The sequence below is a fragment of the Artemia franciscana genome, chromosome 10 (genome assembly GCF_032884065.1).
Source record: "Artemia franciscana chromosome 10, ASM3288406v1, whole genome shotgun sequence".
NCBI classification, from domain to species: Eukaryota; Metazoa; Arthropoda; class Branchiopoda; order Anostraca; family Artemiidae; genus Artemia; species Artemia franciscana.
The window spans coordinates 33,515,495-33,533,649 of record NC_088872.1 but is presented as its reverse complement, the minus strand read 5'-3'; the positions used below and the strand labels follow the sequence as shown (position 1 = coordinate 33,533,649).

The 18,155-nt window shown below is 35.4% G+C and overlaps 1 protein-coding gene across 4 annotated transcripts in view; it reads left to right on the top strand.

Annotated features, from left to right (window-relative positions):
- LOC136032096 (uncharacterized) overlaps positions 1 to 18,155 on the top strand; it is a 438,713-nt gene that overhangs the window by 55,317 nt on the left and 365,241 nt on the right. For all 4 annotated transcript variants that reach the window (XM_065712239.1, XM_065712241.1, XM_065712240.1 and 1 more), the window contains exon 4: positions 11,489 to 11,564. In XM_065712239.1, coding sequence (XP_065568311.1) covers positions 11,489 to 11,564 — 76 coding nt within the window. The remainder of the gene's footprint in view (positions 1 to 11,488; positions 11,565 to 18,155) is intronic.

Below are 18,155 nucleotides of genomic sequence, written 5' to 3'. Positions count from 1 at the left end.
CCCCCCCCTATACGTCTGACCTTCTTAAGATCTACTAGGAAAGCGGCCATCAACGCCTCCACCAAAGTTCTGGCCATGTCACAACAATAATTCCAGGTTCGGCTCATCAGTTAACTAAATCAAAATACAGCTAGGTGTATCCCGGATGTCGAAAGGCCTATCTGAAACATCTCAGGATCGGGTTATAGTATTTAGCTGAAACTTTCAGAGGATGCTGGACTAAAACAAAGAATACTGTGTACATCCAATTGTTAATATAGTATGTACAATGTCTCAGGAACAGTTAAGGCTATTAAGCAGACATTTTAAGAGAATGTTGAAGGGGATGTTGCACTCGACTAAAAGACCATAGGCATCTCGGTTGTCTACAATATATCTTAGGAACGGCTAATATCATTTAGTTGTAACTTTCAGGCAATTTTGAGGGGGATTAGAACTATTAAATTAGAATCGAATAATCTAGTTCTTAAACCGAAGACGTAAAAACACTGGAGAGCTATCTATTATATTCAACATTAATAAGACTTTGGTTATCAACGAACACAAATTCATATTAAAGAATAAATGATATGTAAAACGAACAAAAATTAAAATAGATCATCATATGAAACATAAAGATGACATATACCGATACTTACCTTACCTTAATCCCCTTAATCCATCTGAGAGCTTTAAGGTAATATACTGCTGAATAAATAAATCTTAAAACGAGCAAAAATAAATTTCCATTATTACAAAATAGTTTTGTAATCTAAAAAAATCTGTCTAGCTTCACTGTAGACTTTCGTAGATTCGTAATAAGTTAAAATATGTAATTCCGCCGTAGATATTTCAAAGTAGCTCTTTCCAGTCCTATAACGAAAAGCCTCTCCACCCTTGTTCTAAATTATAAATGGAGACACATACAATGCAATGATGCAGGAGTGTGATGTAGCCTGCGACACTGGACAAATGTCAACGTCAATATTCATTTTTAAGAATCTGATTGTGTCTCTTATCAATAAATCTAAAAGTATTTCACCAAGTAATTTGATTATCACAATACTCTGAAACCTTTTACAGAAGCCATTCTTTTGGTGCGTTGTGTAATAGCCTATCCCAAATTTAATTTTCTTAGACTGGCCAAGTGCTTTCTCGTTTCAAGTAGAGGTACGCTTAATTTCTTGAAAATCAATTATGTTTTGCTATCTGGTTCTCTTAGAGATCCTTGAGAGTACATTGAGGTTGTCACATCTGGTTCTTATTATTTTTTTTTCTGTGACTTCTCTGAAGACTAAAGGATTCTGGAGATTTATATCCCCTCTTGTCAAATTACAGAGAATAAGACGTCGTAGCTGCTCATTTGTTTTTTAGAGCGTTTTATCTTGAGGAAATAGCGTAAAAACAGCGGTCATCAAATACATTTTGTGACTTATTCAGGCGCAAGGGAAGAATCTTCCGCTTAAACAGACTCTACCATTCAAAGCAAGGTAAAAAGATTATGAGGAATAAAAAAAAAATGTTATTTCAAAATAAAGAGAATAAATAGCATGGATTAGGGTATAAAAAGGTAAGCATTACTAAAAACAAAAGAGAAGTGGCAGGGTTAACTACTCGCCAATATATATATATATATATATATATATATATATATATATGTATATATATATATATATATTTATATATTTATATATTTATTACTGTGATTGATCGAAATCGCAGAATGTCAACATTCACGGGTGAATGTCCGAAATTGCTTTTTTCGTCCTTGGATTTAGTCAGCTTTGCCCGTCATGTTTTTCAGTTTTAGCAAGGTTTGATGGTTATGGTGGGTTAGGTTTTTAGCCCATTTCTGAGATATATAACCTAATTTAACGTGACACAACCTAACTTTTTCCATCAAAACTTGCATAAGACTGACAAAGCTGATTGAATCCAAGCAGAGAAAACGGCAAAATCATTTAACAGAATTTGGTTTTCCACAGTAACATATATATATATATATATATATATATATATATATATATATATATATATATATATATATATATATATATATATATATATATATATATATATATATATATATATATTTATTTATTTATTTATTTATATATATATACTACACTGTTCATCCAATCGCCAACCAATTTTAAGAAGTTTTAAGTACACTCTTGCGGAAGTTTTAGGTATAAATGCCCCCTTTCTACTAAGGGTCTCTTAATACTTTTCATCCAAAAAAATACTTGAGAGTTCCCTCTGTTGCCTTTTTTTCACATTTTCTAGAATATTAATCATCCAACAATGCATGACGGGTAAGTTAATGATCTTAATTTTTCTAACGCTGTTAAGTGTAAAGATTCGGTAGGTATTTTACATGCGGAAAAATTTTCCAGGGGAATGGTCGGGGGGATATCCCGGGGAAATTATTTGATAATCAAATTATTTGATAAGGAGTGAACAAGATGTGTTTTGTATTGTTAGAGTGTCAGGTGAAAAATTTTTGGTTGAAGCTAACCTCCTATATGGAATAAAATCATTGTATTTTGGCAAAATGTTTATTCGTAATATAATCAGAAAATATTTTCCGATTGCAATTATCTTTGATTATTGTTAGACATGTCCTTTGATGTGGTTGCTTACAGGAACGGGCAGGGGTGATGACTTCCCCCTAAAAATCTGAATATACAAATAATTGAATTGTTATTCAACATTTGAAAACGACCTTTGACAAAAAAGATCTTTGTTTTCCAATTTCAGCCGCCGTGAAATAATTCTTAGAAGGTTACTCCCCTTTGCCAACGTCTTTCAAGGCCCTTATCCGTCAATCCCTTAGCAAGGGAGCGGTAACTATACACTTTAGTGTAAATTTGGAGAGACCAAGAAGGCGAAATCGGTACAAAGACAGTAGGAGCGGAGAGAAAATGCATCTTGTTGATTAATTGTAGTGTTTTGCAAGACTAACACGGGCAGAGGATGTGTACCTAATTTAAAACCTCTTAAAAGTTGCTTGTTAAAACAAGTAAAAAAGGTACTAAATTTGCTATTAAAGCCAGAAGTACAGGTTATTAAAGATTAGCTAATGACATTTTCTAAGGCCCAGTTTAAATTAAAATCACAATATTAGATTCTACAGCTTGAACCTCTTATATATTTGAGAAAAGAGACCTTGTAGCTATTAAACCCGTGAAATAAATATTTTTCCTAAATTTCGCGCTTTGAGAGTCGGCAATCGGATTTTTTCTTTTTAAAGAAACATCACAGAAATTATTACGTATGCGAGGGCTTTGCTCCCTAGTCAAAACCTCTCCTTTTACGCTAAAGTCTTTCTAGTACTTTCAAAATGAGCTCTAATTCTAATTAAATGGCCTTTGTCAATTTTTGGTCATTCTTAAATAATTGGAACAAATTCGAACTTTAGCGTAAAGAGCGAGGTATTGGTTAGGGGGTAAACTCTCTCGTATACGTAATAATTTTTGTTTGTCTTAAGTTTTAATGTTGCTCCTTACTTTCAGTTGAATTTTTTTTTATTATTTAATATCTTGACAAAAACGGCACACATTTTGATATTTACTCCAAGAATTAAGTTTTTCTAAAAATTCCGAGTATTTGCTCACGTGGCATGATTGAATTTGTCTATGGCTATTGAAATTCCCACAGGATATACTAGCTCTCGAGGAAAGCAAATCTTTTTTCTCAGCTTGCAAGTGTTTCAGGTGACTAGACAATCAAACAAAGAGCTTTCGCCTGAATCTCTAATATTGGTTTTGAGAGAAGAGAGCTCTTTTAGAGTTTAGCTCTATAATACCCCCTTTAAATATTTCTTGGAGATGTAAGCTCTTTGCTTGAGGAGTTTTTCTCATGATTCTTTCAAGGTCAAAAGCTGGAAAAATTACCCAGAAGGGAATTGACCTTAATGAAAGTCTCATTGGAAAAAAAGAGAATGCTTACCAACTGTTCTTGTGTTCTTTTCCTTTTTCTTGTGCTTGTCAGGCTTTTTTTTTAAGGAAAATGATGAGTAAGAATACGCACTGAGATTATAAAAAACTCTGTTTTTTTCAACTTTACCATGTTCAGAAAAGCAAAACAAGTGCATTCAAAAAACGGAATGAAGCATTCTTTGTAATATTTTCTCTTTGTTTTAATTTAAAATTCATTTACTTATTATAATTTCTGTTCGTCTTATATTTCACTTTAGTGTAAAGAGCGAGGTATTGACGAGGGGGCGAATCCCCTTACATAAGTAATAATTTCTGTTCGTTTTAAGTTTAATGTTGCTCCTTACTTTCAGTTGGAAAAACTCATTTTTTTATTTGATAAGTTGGATAACTAAGGTCAAATGTCTGGCTTTTCTACAAACACCTATCTGAATAATGGGTAATTTGCATAATTTTGGAACATCATCTCTGAGACTGTTTGGGTGATGCCGACCATGGAGGCATACTTATTAGACCTTTGGGTATCTCTGATCGAAGAAACTATCTAAAAGTTTCGACTGATATCATGGGGGGTTGTTCGGTGTCAAATAGTAGAGAAGAACATTGAATGTAGGGCTCCAGTTATTTTTGCATTTCTAAATGGCACTAAAACTCCTGATTACAAATTAAATGAGGCCCCATCCCAGATTATCTGTGGCCCCCCATGTATTTGAAGATCTTTCTTCAAATTTATGGAATTACATTGTTGAAACTTACGTTGAATCTTTTTAACTTGAAAAAAGTGTTGAAAATAGGTGGAAATGACGGGAAAGTAAATTAAAGATTCTTATTTGTCAAACGAGTTCCAAGACAATTGTCTTAGAAAAGTTTAGCAGCTCACAACTCTAACTTTGTTAAAAGGATAGATCTGAAACTAATCGATCTAACGTTGTGTGTGTTTTGTATGGAAGTGGAAGTTGCAGCTATAGGCTTGACGCAAAATTGCACGCCTTAGAGGGATCATAAACCTTAAATTAGATTCGACTACCCCCGCCCACAGGGAAAACTTTCTTGTTGCATTTTTGACCCTTTGTGGGAAACTGTTTTTGGAGGAACTAGTATTTTTTTCTTTTTTTCCTTCTGTATTACTACTACTACTACTACTAACAACTCACTGAAGTACCAATCCGCCTGAGGCCAACACAGCTACGCACGCTCCTCCCATATCCCAATCTATTCAAAGCCTTCCTCTTAACACCTTCCGAGGAAGTTCCTGTTTCCCCTTAACTATTTCCTTACGACATCCTTCTACCCGAATCGGGGACGACCTGTCTTTTTTGTCGTAGAAAATTGGCCGAGAAGGACAATCTTTGGCAGTATGTAATGCTTCATCCGCAGAACCTACCCTAGCCATCTCAAATTTTCTCTCATTACAGCCCTAGAAACTGGTACTGAACCATACATTTTGCACAGCCTATTGTTTGAGATACGGTCAGTCAGTCGGGGTACCCAAAACCATCGGTAGGTAATGTCTCTGGAAAACATTTAGCAAATCTTCCTTCGTTTTTCGGAGCGCCCATGCTTCAGAACCATACTTGGACACTGTCATTAGTGTAACAGTATCACTGTATCGCAGACTTATCTTCCTATTGTTTCAAACTAACATCGTCACTGCACCCACCGTCTTCACTAATAATACTACAATAGGTAAGTGAAACTGTCCACTTGATCAATTTTCTCGTTAGTGACTTAGTCTAATTAGTATTAGTTTCCAAGCCTATTTAACTCGCACCGTAAACTCGCAAAACCTCTAAAAGTTCAATCATCTTGCTAACACTTTCATCTAGGATACTCAAATCATCAGCTTATTATAAGTCAAGAGAGTTTTACGTCTCCATTTGATTCCGTGTTCTTCGATTGCCTTTGCTGTGCTTCTTTAGACAAAGTCCATCAAAACGATCCATATAAATGGAGATAGAACGCAATCCTACTTAAGTCCTGATTACATACGAAACCAACTACTAACCGTATTCTCTACCTTAACCGCAGCAATGTTACTCTCGTACCTAGCACTAATCACTTAATGTATTTGTCCAGAATACAGTACAAGGATAAGACTTTCGCTAAAGCTCTTATATCAGCAGATTAAATGCTTGCTAATCATCTATGGAACTGAAGACTAAAGATGTTGATGACTCAGGCAGGTCTCAATTATTAATCTAAGAGTAAAAATTTGGTGGAGACATCCCTAACCCTTCCTAAAACCACTCTCTTCTTCTCTTAAAATTGTATTTATAGCTTCTCTAATTCTAAAACGTATCATCATATTAACTTATTTTCTACATACAGAAACCAGGCTAATGCTTCTATAATTACCACACTCACTCTTATCAACTTTCTTATAGAGGGGTTTAATTAGAGTTTTCCTAAAATCGCTAGGTACTTCCCCTTTTTAACAAATCATATTCACAATCTTCAATAATTTATTTCTAACCCCATAACCACCATGTTTGAGGAACTCGTTTACCACACTATCAGCACCTGGGACCTTATTTTTAATCTTTTTAGTAGTACTGTCACTAATTCTTCGTCACAAAATAAATTTTCCTTTTCATCCAAAGTATCATAAACTTTTTCATTCTTCTCTATATCTTTCATGTAACTCTCATCAAGGTCTAGGAAATTCTCAAAACGTTCTGCCTATCTGTCTATAAATTTTTCCTTATCATGAATTGTGGCCCCGTTCCTATCGTTACCTGGGATTAGTACATATTGATTATTCCTTCTCAATTTATTAATTTCCCAGTGCAATCTTTTACTATTATGCAACCTGGCTGCATCTCCAAGTTCTTCAGCAGTTTTATCCATGGTCTCCACTTCACACCTCCTTAGTTTATATTTTAATGCCTTCTCAACTTTCTTTAAATTCCTCTTATTTTCGTGGAATCTATTACTCAAACAGTTCTTGCACAACTACCTACTCCTCTCTAGTAAACACAAAACATTTCATCTAATATGCCTAGCTGTGTTAATAACTTTCTTCCCTAAGACACCATCAGCGAGTTCAAAAACTAAATTTCTAAAATGATTCCCTCCTAAATTTCAGTTTTAATTTAATCCTAGAGACTACTGGAGGTTGATCTTTACTTTTAACATCAGTAACAGCTCTCCCATTTACACTAGAGGTTGCCAGAGTTCCCCCGGCAATTATCCCCCAGAAAATACCCCCTGGAACCCCCCCCCGTGCGGAAAATACCCCCCGGAAGATACTCTCCCCCCTGGAAAATATGGCTTTCCAAATATGAGAATTTTGTTTGAGTTTTGTTTTTTTAATTTCCGTAGTGGGAGGGAATGTTGGCACTTGTTTATTATGCGCCACTCACTCAAGTTTACGCTGTGTAAAACTCGAGAACAAACTGTTTTTTTTTTCGCTAGTTTCTTTGTTGCTTTAAAAAAAATTTGGACTATAGATTTGCACATCAGGGGGGAGAGGAAGTAATGCGGGTCTGCTGGCAAAATGTGTCAGGTACAATTATTCTGCATATTAGATACATTGATAGATGAGTTTATTTTAAAACCAAATATACGGCCACGAACAAAGTAAAATAACATAAATGAAAGGCACCAATAACATAAACTTTGATCAGCGATCATCATAAAATACTTAAATGAAATACTACATTGACCTAATAATAGTACTTAATACTTAGAAAGATGGTCATTGAAAAAAAAAAATATTTAACACTTGGAAAAAACACTAAAATGAAACATTACATTTACTTTATATTGGGATTTTTTAAATTTTTTGTTTTAGTTCCCAAAATTTCCAGATACCTCGCTATTCTACAATTAAACTGAGGTGACGTACTATTTAAGACACCAAAAAGCATCAACTATTTTTTTTCCAAATATCCCCTCCCATATCGAAGAATCCCTGGCACCGGCTCAAGCCGTGCACCAAATAATCTTCTTTGACTCTGCAAAGCGGGCAAGTGCATGTATCTTCACTGGAACATATTTCTTTAGAATATCTTTTAAATCTTACGCTAATTGGCAAGCAATTCGCCCTGAGCTGCATCCACAACGTCAAATATGTAGCTGGTAAATTAAGCTTAAGAACTCTTGCCCATAAACCACCTTAACATCTTTATAAAACTTTATATTAAATATCTATTATATATCTATAAAAACTTTATAAGAACTATTATATATAATACTATTATATAAAACTATTATTATAAAACTATTATATAAAACTATTATATAATTATTATATACAAACTATTATATATCTATAAAAATATCTATAAAAATTATTATAAAACTTTATAAAATGTTTCTGATTTTTTTATCTCCTCACTCCATTTTTGGATCATTTGGTTCTCTAGTACTATCTTAATCTCATTCTCCCAATTTGCATTTATATCCATTGGTCCTCTACCTTCATTCCAAACAAAAGAAAACAACTGTTTTGTCTAAAATGTTTTTTATTTTTAGCGGTCATGATCTTTTTTTCCCCTGCGAGAGTAAATCTTCACAAGCTGCCTTAAGCAACCCGTCACTCGGTAGCTTGACGACTCTCAACGAAAATTTAAACACTGAGATCTATCTGTCTTTAATCTTTTAGTGGCCACATACCAAGAAAGAATTGTTCTCTGACTCCAAATGCTTTACCCCCCCCCCCTTATGGGCAAATATATAGCCCAAATTATACATTTCCCATATATTTTGTCACTTGTCTTTGTCTTGTCAAGCACTTTGTTAGTGCCTTTTCGTTAGTTTCTTCGTTACCTCAGAAACAAATTTGGGCTATAGATTTGATCATTACGGGAACGGGGTAAAGTTTGGCGGGTCTGCATCCAAAATCTGTTAGGTACAATTATTCTGCATATTATGAAGTAAGAATTTTTCTATGACTTTCCAAATACTCCCCCCCCCTTATGTAGAAATATATAGCCCAAATTATATATCCCACATAATCTGTCAATTGTTTTTGTCTTGTCAAGCGCTAAGCTGAAAAAAAAAATAAGGAAGAAACCGGTTTGTTTTCGAGTTTTACACAACGTAAACATGAGTGAGTGGCGCATAATACACAAGTACCAAAATTCTTTTCCCCTACGAAAATTAAAAACCAAATATAAAACAATTTAAGTTTAGATAACCTTATTTTCGATGGGGGGTATTTTCCAGGAGGGTATCTACTGGGGGGTATTTTCGGTTGGTGACATTTTCCGTGGGGGTATTTTCCGGTGGGGGTATTTTCCGTGGAAGGTATTTTCCTCGGAGGGGGGGGGTGCATTATCCTGAGGGTATTTTCTGCGGGGGGTATTTTTGGGGAGGTATTTTTCGTGGGGAGTATTTTCCAGGGGGAGAGGTAATCGCCGGGGGGGGGGGTAAACGCCTAGAACCTACTCTAGTATCTTGTATTTATCCTGCGAATCTTCGGTTTACAAGACATAATCAATAAGGTTAGTTGTCTTACCATCACGTTAATACCATGTTAACTTATGGGCCGTTTTATGACCAACCACTGTATTAGTTATAACAAGATTGTTATATCTACAAAATTGCTGCAGTCTGTATCCATTTCTGTTTTCTATTTCTACACCAAATTTACCTAGGCTAGGATACCATCTATTTCTATTCCTACCGACCTGGACGTTCAAATCTCTTACTAAAAACACCATATTTCTACCTGGGAATATGTCTTTTCGTTCCTGTAGCTGTAAATAAATTCATCTGAGTCATTACTATCTCCATCAGTCGATTCTACAGGGGCACATATCACTATGACTGATACCCTGCAATTGTTAGTCTTGAAATGAGCGACTAGCATTCTATAATTAATACCTTCCCAACCTTAACAAGACTTTTCAGCTTCCTTGTTCATCATGAGCCTTTCTCCCTGTCTATGTACCCCATCCTTCCTTTCTGAGTAAATAAATTCTATATCGTCTTATTTCATGTTTCCCATCCCTAACGTATGGCTTTCTGAAAATCCTAATAAGTCCAGTTCCAAGTGTCTGAATTCGTCACTCAAAATGTTGACACGATAGTTATTTTTTGAAGTTATGAAACTTCAAGTTGCAATTTTCATATTCTTTAAATCAATAAAATTATTTTAGCCTCAGGAAAAGCAATGGTCCTAGATCCTTGTGCAGGACGGGGACTAACAAATCTTCTTAAGTCTACATGAAGCGCTTAAGCCGGCTTAGAACTGGACAGCAAGAAGTCCCAGGAATCTCCAGTTGAATGGAGGATTTGGGCAACCCTGACCCCATCTTTGTCATAACAAGGTTTTCCACAATTGGCGATGCTCTTCTATCAAACAAGATTCGAAATACAGCACAGACAATCTCAAGCCTATTACCTACGACTCGTTATATATTCATTCCTACAAATATTGGATTATACGGGAGGCAACCTTATAATCGATAAATTTGCTAGGAAGGGGTTTTTCAGCTCAATAAAGCCCGCCAAAACAGACCAAACCCAGGAGAATTATCTATTGGTCAGAGTCCATTGCAAATGCTGTGTCGTTTACTAGGCTAAAATTTCCTCGATGGGTGCCACTCCTCAATGTCACCTTGCAGCGTTGTTAACAGTCACAGTGTTGGCCCTTTTTTAGGATAATAAAGTTTCTCTTACCCTTTTTGGGCCCCTTTTTTTGGGGGGGGGGGCATTTCCCGAAGTAATTTTTATGGTAAATTTGGCCCTTCGTTGTCCAAGGCCTTCTGGCTTTAAATCTCATTATTATCAGGGACAAACAGTTTTTTGGCCTGTTTCTTGGCCCCCAACTTCCCTTTCACAACAAAACGTATGATCATTTTGACCCAGAGAACTATCCCTGAAAGATTCGTGCCACTGGACACTCGAAAGGATATTTGCAAAATTTGTAACACTGACATTACCATTAACACTGATTTAATTTTTGGCAAGTCAGCCGCCCCCCGATAAAACTGGAATATACAAAACAAAACGGGGATTGAAGGAGGGGGTAGTTGTCTTCCTCTCATTTAATAGAGCATTGAGTCAAACTGTTCTTGCACTCCCCCTGAAAGGGGTACGGTCTTTTGGAATTCATGCTGTGAAATTGCTGCGGGAAAGGTCCGCATTACGGTGCTTCTGCCCGAACAAGACCAAAGTGTTATCAAGAAAAGTGCTGAGAACTGTTGAAAGGGCATATATGTATTCTCCTAGTTTCTTGGGTTGTACTGGTACTATATCATTCGTTCCCAACATAAATACGATCTATGAAAATGTATCTTACTATGAACCATTTATCAAATAAAACTAACGTCTATGAGTACTGCATACTAGCATATGATTTATTAGGGTTTGGACCAATTCATTTCCTTATGGGAAGGGGACATCTAAGCCAACAAGAAAGTGCTTTCGATCTATGTTTTAAACTCTCTAAGAGAAAACAAATGAAACGCAACGAACCATGGAAGGACTTAATGACGGTAATTGACAAATTATAGCCACTAGTGTTCCACTAACTATATTAAAACGAATGTGTAAGCTTGCATCGCTCAGACAATGATTTTAGACACCCGACGTTTTCATGATACATGTCCTTTTTTTTATAGGGACTGAGTGGTGGAACTACAGTTTCTGCAACAATGCTCATAGCTAAAAGAGCTGGCATTCCTGTGTTTGTGACAGGTAACCTCCCATTGTTTATTTTTATTTTAGAATTGTGAAAAGATATCTCCGATATTGTGTCTTGGCAGACAAGGAGAAACGATGTCATGTGCCTGAAAATTTTTAAAAAGGTGTATTTTTACAACAAGGTTTTATGGAAGTGGAATATCATCATCGTCGTTTTATTTATAGCCCATCACAAAAAAAAAACTGGGCAAGGCCCAGAAAAAATGGAGTAGAAATGAACGAAAACAAAAAAAGAAACAACAGAAAGAAAAACATACTTGGGACAAACAGAAATAACCAAAGATGGGAAGACTCCTGTCATTCAGTAGAAAAATCACGAATACACTTCTCAGTAACCTCAGCTGGGTTTAACAAATCGACACTTTCTCTGCAGAAAAGTTAGTTCTGCGTGTTGGCAATTCCATCAAATACTTTGCAAATGTAAAATAATGACGGTAAATTTGCTTTCTGTTACCACAGTTAAAAAAAGACCAAACATGAGCAAGAGCAAGTAGGGGAGGAACTGTTAGGCTATTATATAACTAAGAATGGTGAACTCCGTTCAGATAAGACACGTTTGAAGTTAGGGATGCATACGTAGCCCGAATCTTACAAGCATAAATTTTCAGGGCCAGGTTTGCAGTTTCTTTCAGATTTGCTCGAACAGGCATACCCAAGTAAGTAAGGCTGCTAGCAAAAAGAACTTCATAGCCAGATAGACTTATTGAACTTCTATTTCATTTATAATTGAATGGTAGAACAACATTTTTTTATCAGTGTTAAAATTCAAACCAATGTGCTCTTACTCTTTTTGGAAAAGCACAAAAGTCGAAGAGCATCCGTGAAAAGTGCAGGAAAGGTTCTGTAAGTCATCTGGTATTGTAACTAGCGAGAGATCAATTTCTGTGAAGATAAATGTTCAGCTCAACTTAACATGGGCACTAGTAACACAACTATTAAAGAAAATTGGAGAAATCAAAGTTCTTTGGCGTACACCTTTCAGGACACGAAATAGGAGACTACCTTCTTTAGTTCTAGCTTTCAGATTTCTTTACATATAAACACAAATAGTTACCGCGGCATCAGCACCTTTTATATGAGCCTCAAGCAAAACCTTCACAAATATACGCGAGTCAAAAGCTCTTGCGATATCAAGTACACATACAAGAAAGATATCGCCTCGGTCTTCAATGTCCTTTAGCACATTTACAAGTAAAAAGAGAGCGTGCTCTCTACCTAAATGTGGTGGTGCCCTAACTAGTGAAGAAGGGTGACATTTTCTTCAATGTCTCTTATCACAAATGACTCAACGAGCTGAAATGTAGTACACGAGACGGTAATAGGGCGATAAGAACTGAAAATTCAAGTATCTTTTTTGCCCTTCTTAAGGATAGGAGTTGTTTGTCCGACACAAAATTGATTAGGGACTACATCGCGGACCAGGATCATCTGAAACAGTAGAGCTAGATGCTACTCTATTAAAGGACCTGCAATTTACAGGTGCCTTGCGGAAATAAAATCAACTCCAGAAGAAGATTATCTGCCGATGATGATCACTGTGTATGTGACAGAAATATCCAGAGTTTTGCCATTGTTTCCATTTTCTAATAAAAGGATTTATCCGGTCTTTGGAAACACCTAAAGAGTGAACAACACTTGCGACACTTCAAATTGTTTGAAAGAACAAGGTCTTGCTGTTTTTCATAAAACTCCTCTGTGCTTCTGTTGGGCGCACTGAACTCGCTCTTGAAATATTCAACCCACTTTTTTCAGGCACACTGGTACTCTGTGCTTTGATAGGCTTGCTAAACTTCCAGAGTTTGGAGAGGTCATCAGCAATACGGATCACATTTTTCTGGACCAGCATTAACTGATTGTTTTTCAGTTCCTTATTGAATTTCCGTTTCGTACGGAGTTTCTTGTCATTCACTAAGCCATCTTGCGGGCGACCATAATCATTCCAAATCGAAAATCAGAGCTTAGCCGAAGTACATACATTTATTAGAGCTCCGTTTTTTCCACCAGTCTTCGACCCAAGACTTTACGAACACGCCAAAGAGGGACGACACTTGATGCATCACATTTCAGCGCGCTCTTTACTAGTGTCAAGTAGGATATTAGCTCAATTGAGGTGCTCTTTCATTTTGTGTCAGTACAGCAGGATCAAGTAGAAGATTGAAAGGCACTTTGATTTTGCTCAGCATCTTGTCACAGACTTTACTGAAAGTCTTACTTATCTTTCTTTTCGAGCTATATTTTTTGCGACTCTATATTTTTGCGACTATATATATATATATATATATATATATATATATATATATATATAAATTGGTTTTAAATGGGATTCAAAAATTTGTAAAATTATTTAAGATTTAAGATACAAACAAAAGTTAGTTACGTGGCCAAAAAAATGTGCATGTTCAAAAACGGTGGAATTCGCCCCAAAAATCTAATTGATCCAATTGAACTAAGGCTAAGTGGTAGTTTCTGCCATTTTGTGGCACAAAACAACAATTGTTCCCGAAAAATGGCCAAAATACTATTGATTGAACATTGTGAGACAACCAATCCATTTGAAATTTTCAAAAATCTATATATATAAAAATAAGTTGTCTGTCTGTGGATGTGTGGATGGATGTGTGGATGGATGTGTCAGGTGACGTCACCTGAAAAAACTGGATTAGGTGACGTCAAAACTGAAAAAACTAAAAAAAGGCAAAAACTACAAAAAAAACTAAAAACTAATAAAAAAAATAAAAAAGCTAAAAAACTAAAAAAACTATAAAGGTAAAAACCAATAAAAAACTAAAAAAAAAACTGAAAAAACTAAAAAAAGGCAAAAACTACAAAAAAAAACTAAAAACTAATAAAAAAAGTAAAAAAGCTAAAAAACTAAAAAAACTAAAAAAACTAAAAAAACTAAAAAAAGGTAAAAAACTAAAAAAAATAAAAAATAAAAAAAAACTAAAAAAAAGGAAAAAACTGAAAAATAAGCTAAAATAAAGGTAAAAACCAATAAAAAACTAAAAAAAAAAAGGAAAAAACTAATAAATGACGACACTCAAAGAGAAAGCGACCAGGACAAAAAACTAAAAAAAAAGGCAAAAACTACAAAAAAACTAAAAACTAATAAAAAAAATAAAAAAGCTAAAAAACTAAAAAAACTAAAAAAAGGTAAAAAACTAAAAAAACTAAAAACTAAAAAAAAACTAAAAAAGGTAAAAACTAAAAGAACTAAAAAAGAAAAAAATAAATGACGACACTCAAAGAGAAAGCGACCAGGACAAAAGGAATGTTCGATTAGCAATCAACAAAGCACCGGGACACAGGGAGTATAAATGACGACCAGGACACAAGTAAAAAAAAAAATTAACAAAACTAAAAAGAAGGTAAAAACTACAAAAAAACTAAAAAGAAAAAAAAACTAAAAACTAATAAAAAAACTAAAAAATCTAAAAATCTAAATAAACTAAAAAAGAAAAAAAAAGGAAAAAAATAAAGGAGAAAAACAAAACTAAAAAACGAATGTATATACAGACCGGTACACCGGGATACAAATGACGACCGGGACACAGGGAATATAAATAACGACCGGGACACAGGGACACAACTACAACGGGGACACCGGAGGAAACAGGGGGATATAAATGACGACCGGGACAAAAAAACTAAAAAGAAATAAAAACTAAAAACTAATAAAAAAAACTAAAAAATCTAAAAATCTAAATAAGCTAAAAAAGAAAAAAAAAAGGAAAAAAATAAAGGAGAAAAACAAAACTAAAAAACGAATGTATATACAGACCGGGACACCGGGATACAAATGATGACCGGGACCCGGGACACAGGGAATATAAATGACGACCGGGACACAGGGACACAACTACAACGGGGACACCGGGGGAAACAGGGGGATAACCTGACAATCTATTTATATGCAAAGACAATGGGACAGCAAAGAATGTTGTATATTCGCAAGTTTTACGTAGTTAAAACCATATATATATATATATATCTATATTCACAGGTGGGACATAGGGACACAACTACAATGGCGCGTAACTATTATGGCGCGTAACGACTTACGCGCGCGGGGGGGCTTGGGGGGGGCGCGAAGCGCCCCCACCAACTAGGTGTTGGGGTGGCGCGAAGCGCCACCCCAACAGCTAGTATATATATATATATATATATATATATATATATATTGAGTTTCCCCGTTTCGGAGACCGTAATACCACGTGGTTGCTTATTTGATGCTAAAGATGGACACAGTTCGTACAAAATGAATGGCAAAAATGATAATTATTTTAGCTTCATTAAGCGATTTTGATATATTTGCAGCTTAATAAATTTGTGTACAGTGTGGTATAATAACACATCAGCTTTTGGAGGGGAGGGTCAGTATATTTTTTTGTGGTTGTATAGGATGCCTGAAGCCTCAGAAAGTGCGTTTCTACGCTTGTGTTTTATAAATTTTGGTGAGCCTTTCGATAAATATAGAAGGAGGGGGAGGGAGTGAAATTTATGACCTGTTTCCCTTCATTCTGAGGAATATTTCCATCTTTCAGGCAGATTGTAACAAGCCATTTTGAGATGGGAGTTGCAGTTATCAGACATCTTCTAGTCTCTCTGGACAGTAAAATATCGACTCCTTGTCGTTGTTTCCCATCGTTACTTCCAGATAGGGTAACGACGGCGTCACAATGTTTTCCTTCGCCAGTAATTTTGAGGTGAATTTCCAACAGACCCACCTAAATAACTGTACCAGTTTATCTCTCTCAGACGTATGTGTATTTCTCTTTGTTTGGTGAGGGCTCTGGTATTGAGGGCATCAGCTGACAGGGTGGTTTTTGGAGATACAATGACCTCCAAGGTTGGAGTCATCACATCTACATGAATCGTATTTGGCCCGGTTGCCTGGGGCAACCCCATACAGAGAAAATCGTGTAGATTGAGTATAATATTTTTTAGGTCCTATAAAAAGTCAAATCAATCCGTCCAGGGTGACTCGTGCTAGTAGTAACTGAAACTCGAAAAAGGAGTTGTAATAACAATATACGCATCAAAAGAATCTGCTTCTTGGTTATTCTAAATACACAACAGCCATTAAATATAAGGTTGTCAACCAAAAGTTACGAACCTGAGAATATAGTCTATCTGATCGAACTAGTGCTCCTAGAAAATCAGGAAAATCCTTATTCGAACAGAACTTAAAAGGTATAGTGCTCTTTTTCAGCAGTGACAAAACAAGGTGGGTTTTCTGCCATTTTGTAGCACTTTGTCTCCTTACAGCACATTTTGTTGTACAACGTTTTCCTATGCAATTCAATCGGATTGTTGCTGATCATCTTCCATGCCCTTTTCTTTAGCTATTCAGAGCAATTTGTATTCTTTTGTAATTTTGAATGCGTCATATATATCAAAAACAATCCGGCCACTGCTGGGGGAATAATGTTTTAATTCCCAAGTGGGGTCAGTAGTCAAATTTGAAAACTTGTTTTTTAATTCATTCATCCAAGCTCACCCTTCGCCATCGATGTCCTTAGCTGACTAAGTCACTGGATTAAGTTAGGCTGGTGTAAGTAAAGTAAACTGTGAACAGCAGCATTGCCAATGCTTTCAAGTGAATTGTATCAGTTTTCCAACTGAGATTTTACCGCTATAGGACAATTTATTGCAGTCTGAACAGCAGGTTAAAAATTGGCGTAACTAAAAGGAAAATTTCTATAAACTGAAGCTTGTACAGATATCCGAGCAAGAAAGGAGGAAGTAAAACCAAAATATACGGGGAGATTTGTATTGTACCAACAAAAAATGTACTTTCCAAATGTACTTTCCAAATGTACTTTGTTGTGCAACGACCTCTGAGTTGTAACAGAACCGGTACTACTGTACTACGTTTACACGCTGGTAATGAGTTCTTTGTTACATGCATTTAATTCAGGTCACCTCCGACTGTTAGGCTCCGACTGTTAGTTCAAGGAAGGGGATTGTGTTTAACTGCTGTCTTGGGAGTGATTTTTTCTTGCTGCTATGATAAGCTTTGTTAACTAAAAGTCAATATAATGCAGCGGTATCTAATAATGAATCATCTTCTATTACCATTCAAAATTAAAATAACCGATGATATGTAAATCTTTTTTATCAGTTGCTACAAAATATGTGGTGTCCAGAAATTACTTGTGGGGTGTTTTCAGGTAGTTCCTCTACAACTTTTTAATCTAAAGCCACGTTCTTCAAATTTTTTTTTAAACCCACAGACCGGCAAAAATAGGAAAATATGTTTCAGAATACCTGAAACCAAGCAAACAAAACCTTATCTTTTTTTTTACTCCAGTTAATAAAAATGTTTATGGTAAATGTAAGATCTGCTTCAATTTGAAAATGGATACCTGGTTACAGTATCTTTTTCATTTCTTAGGGAGATAAATAACGGCAGTAATATCCTTCAGACGTCGCTGTTTGGTTATTAATGCACATATTGCTGAATAACATGAAAGATCAGAAAACGAGAACTATCTCCACTTTCACTTTTTGAACTTATGGCAAAAAACGATATATTTCTTGCATTAGCCTTTACATAATGAAAAAAAAATATTTTATCCATGA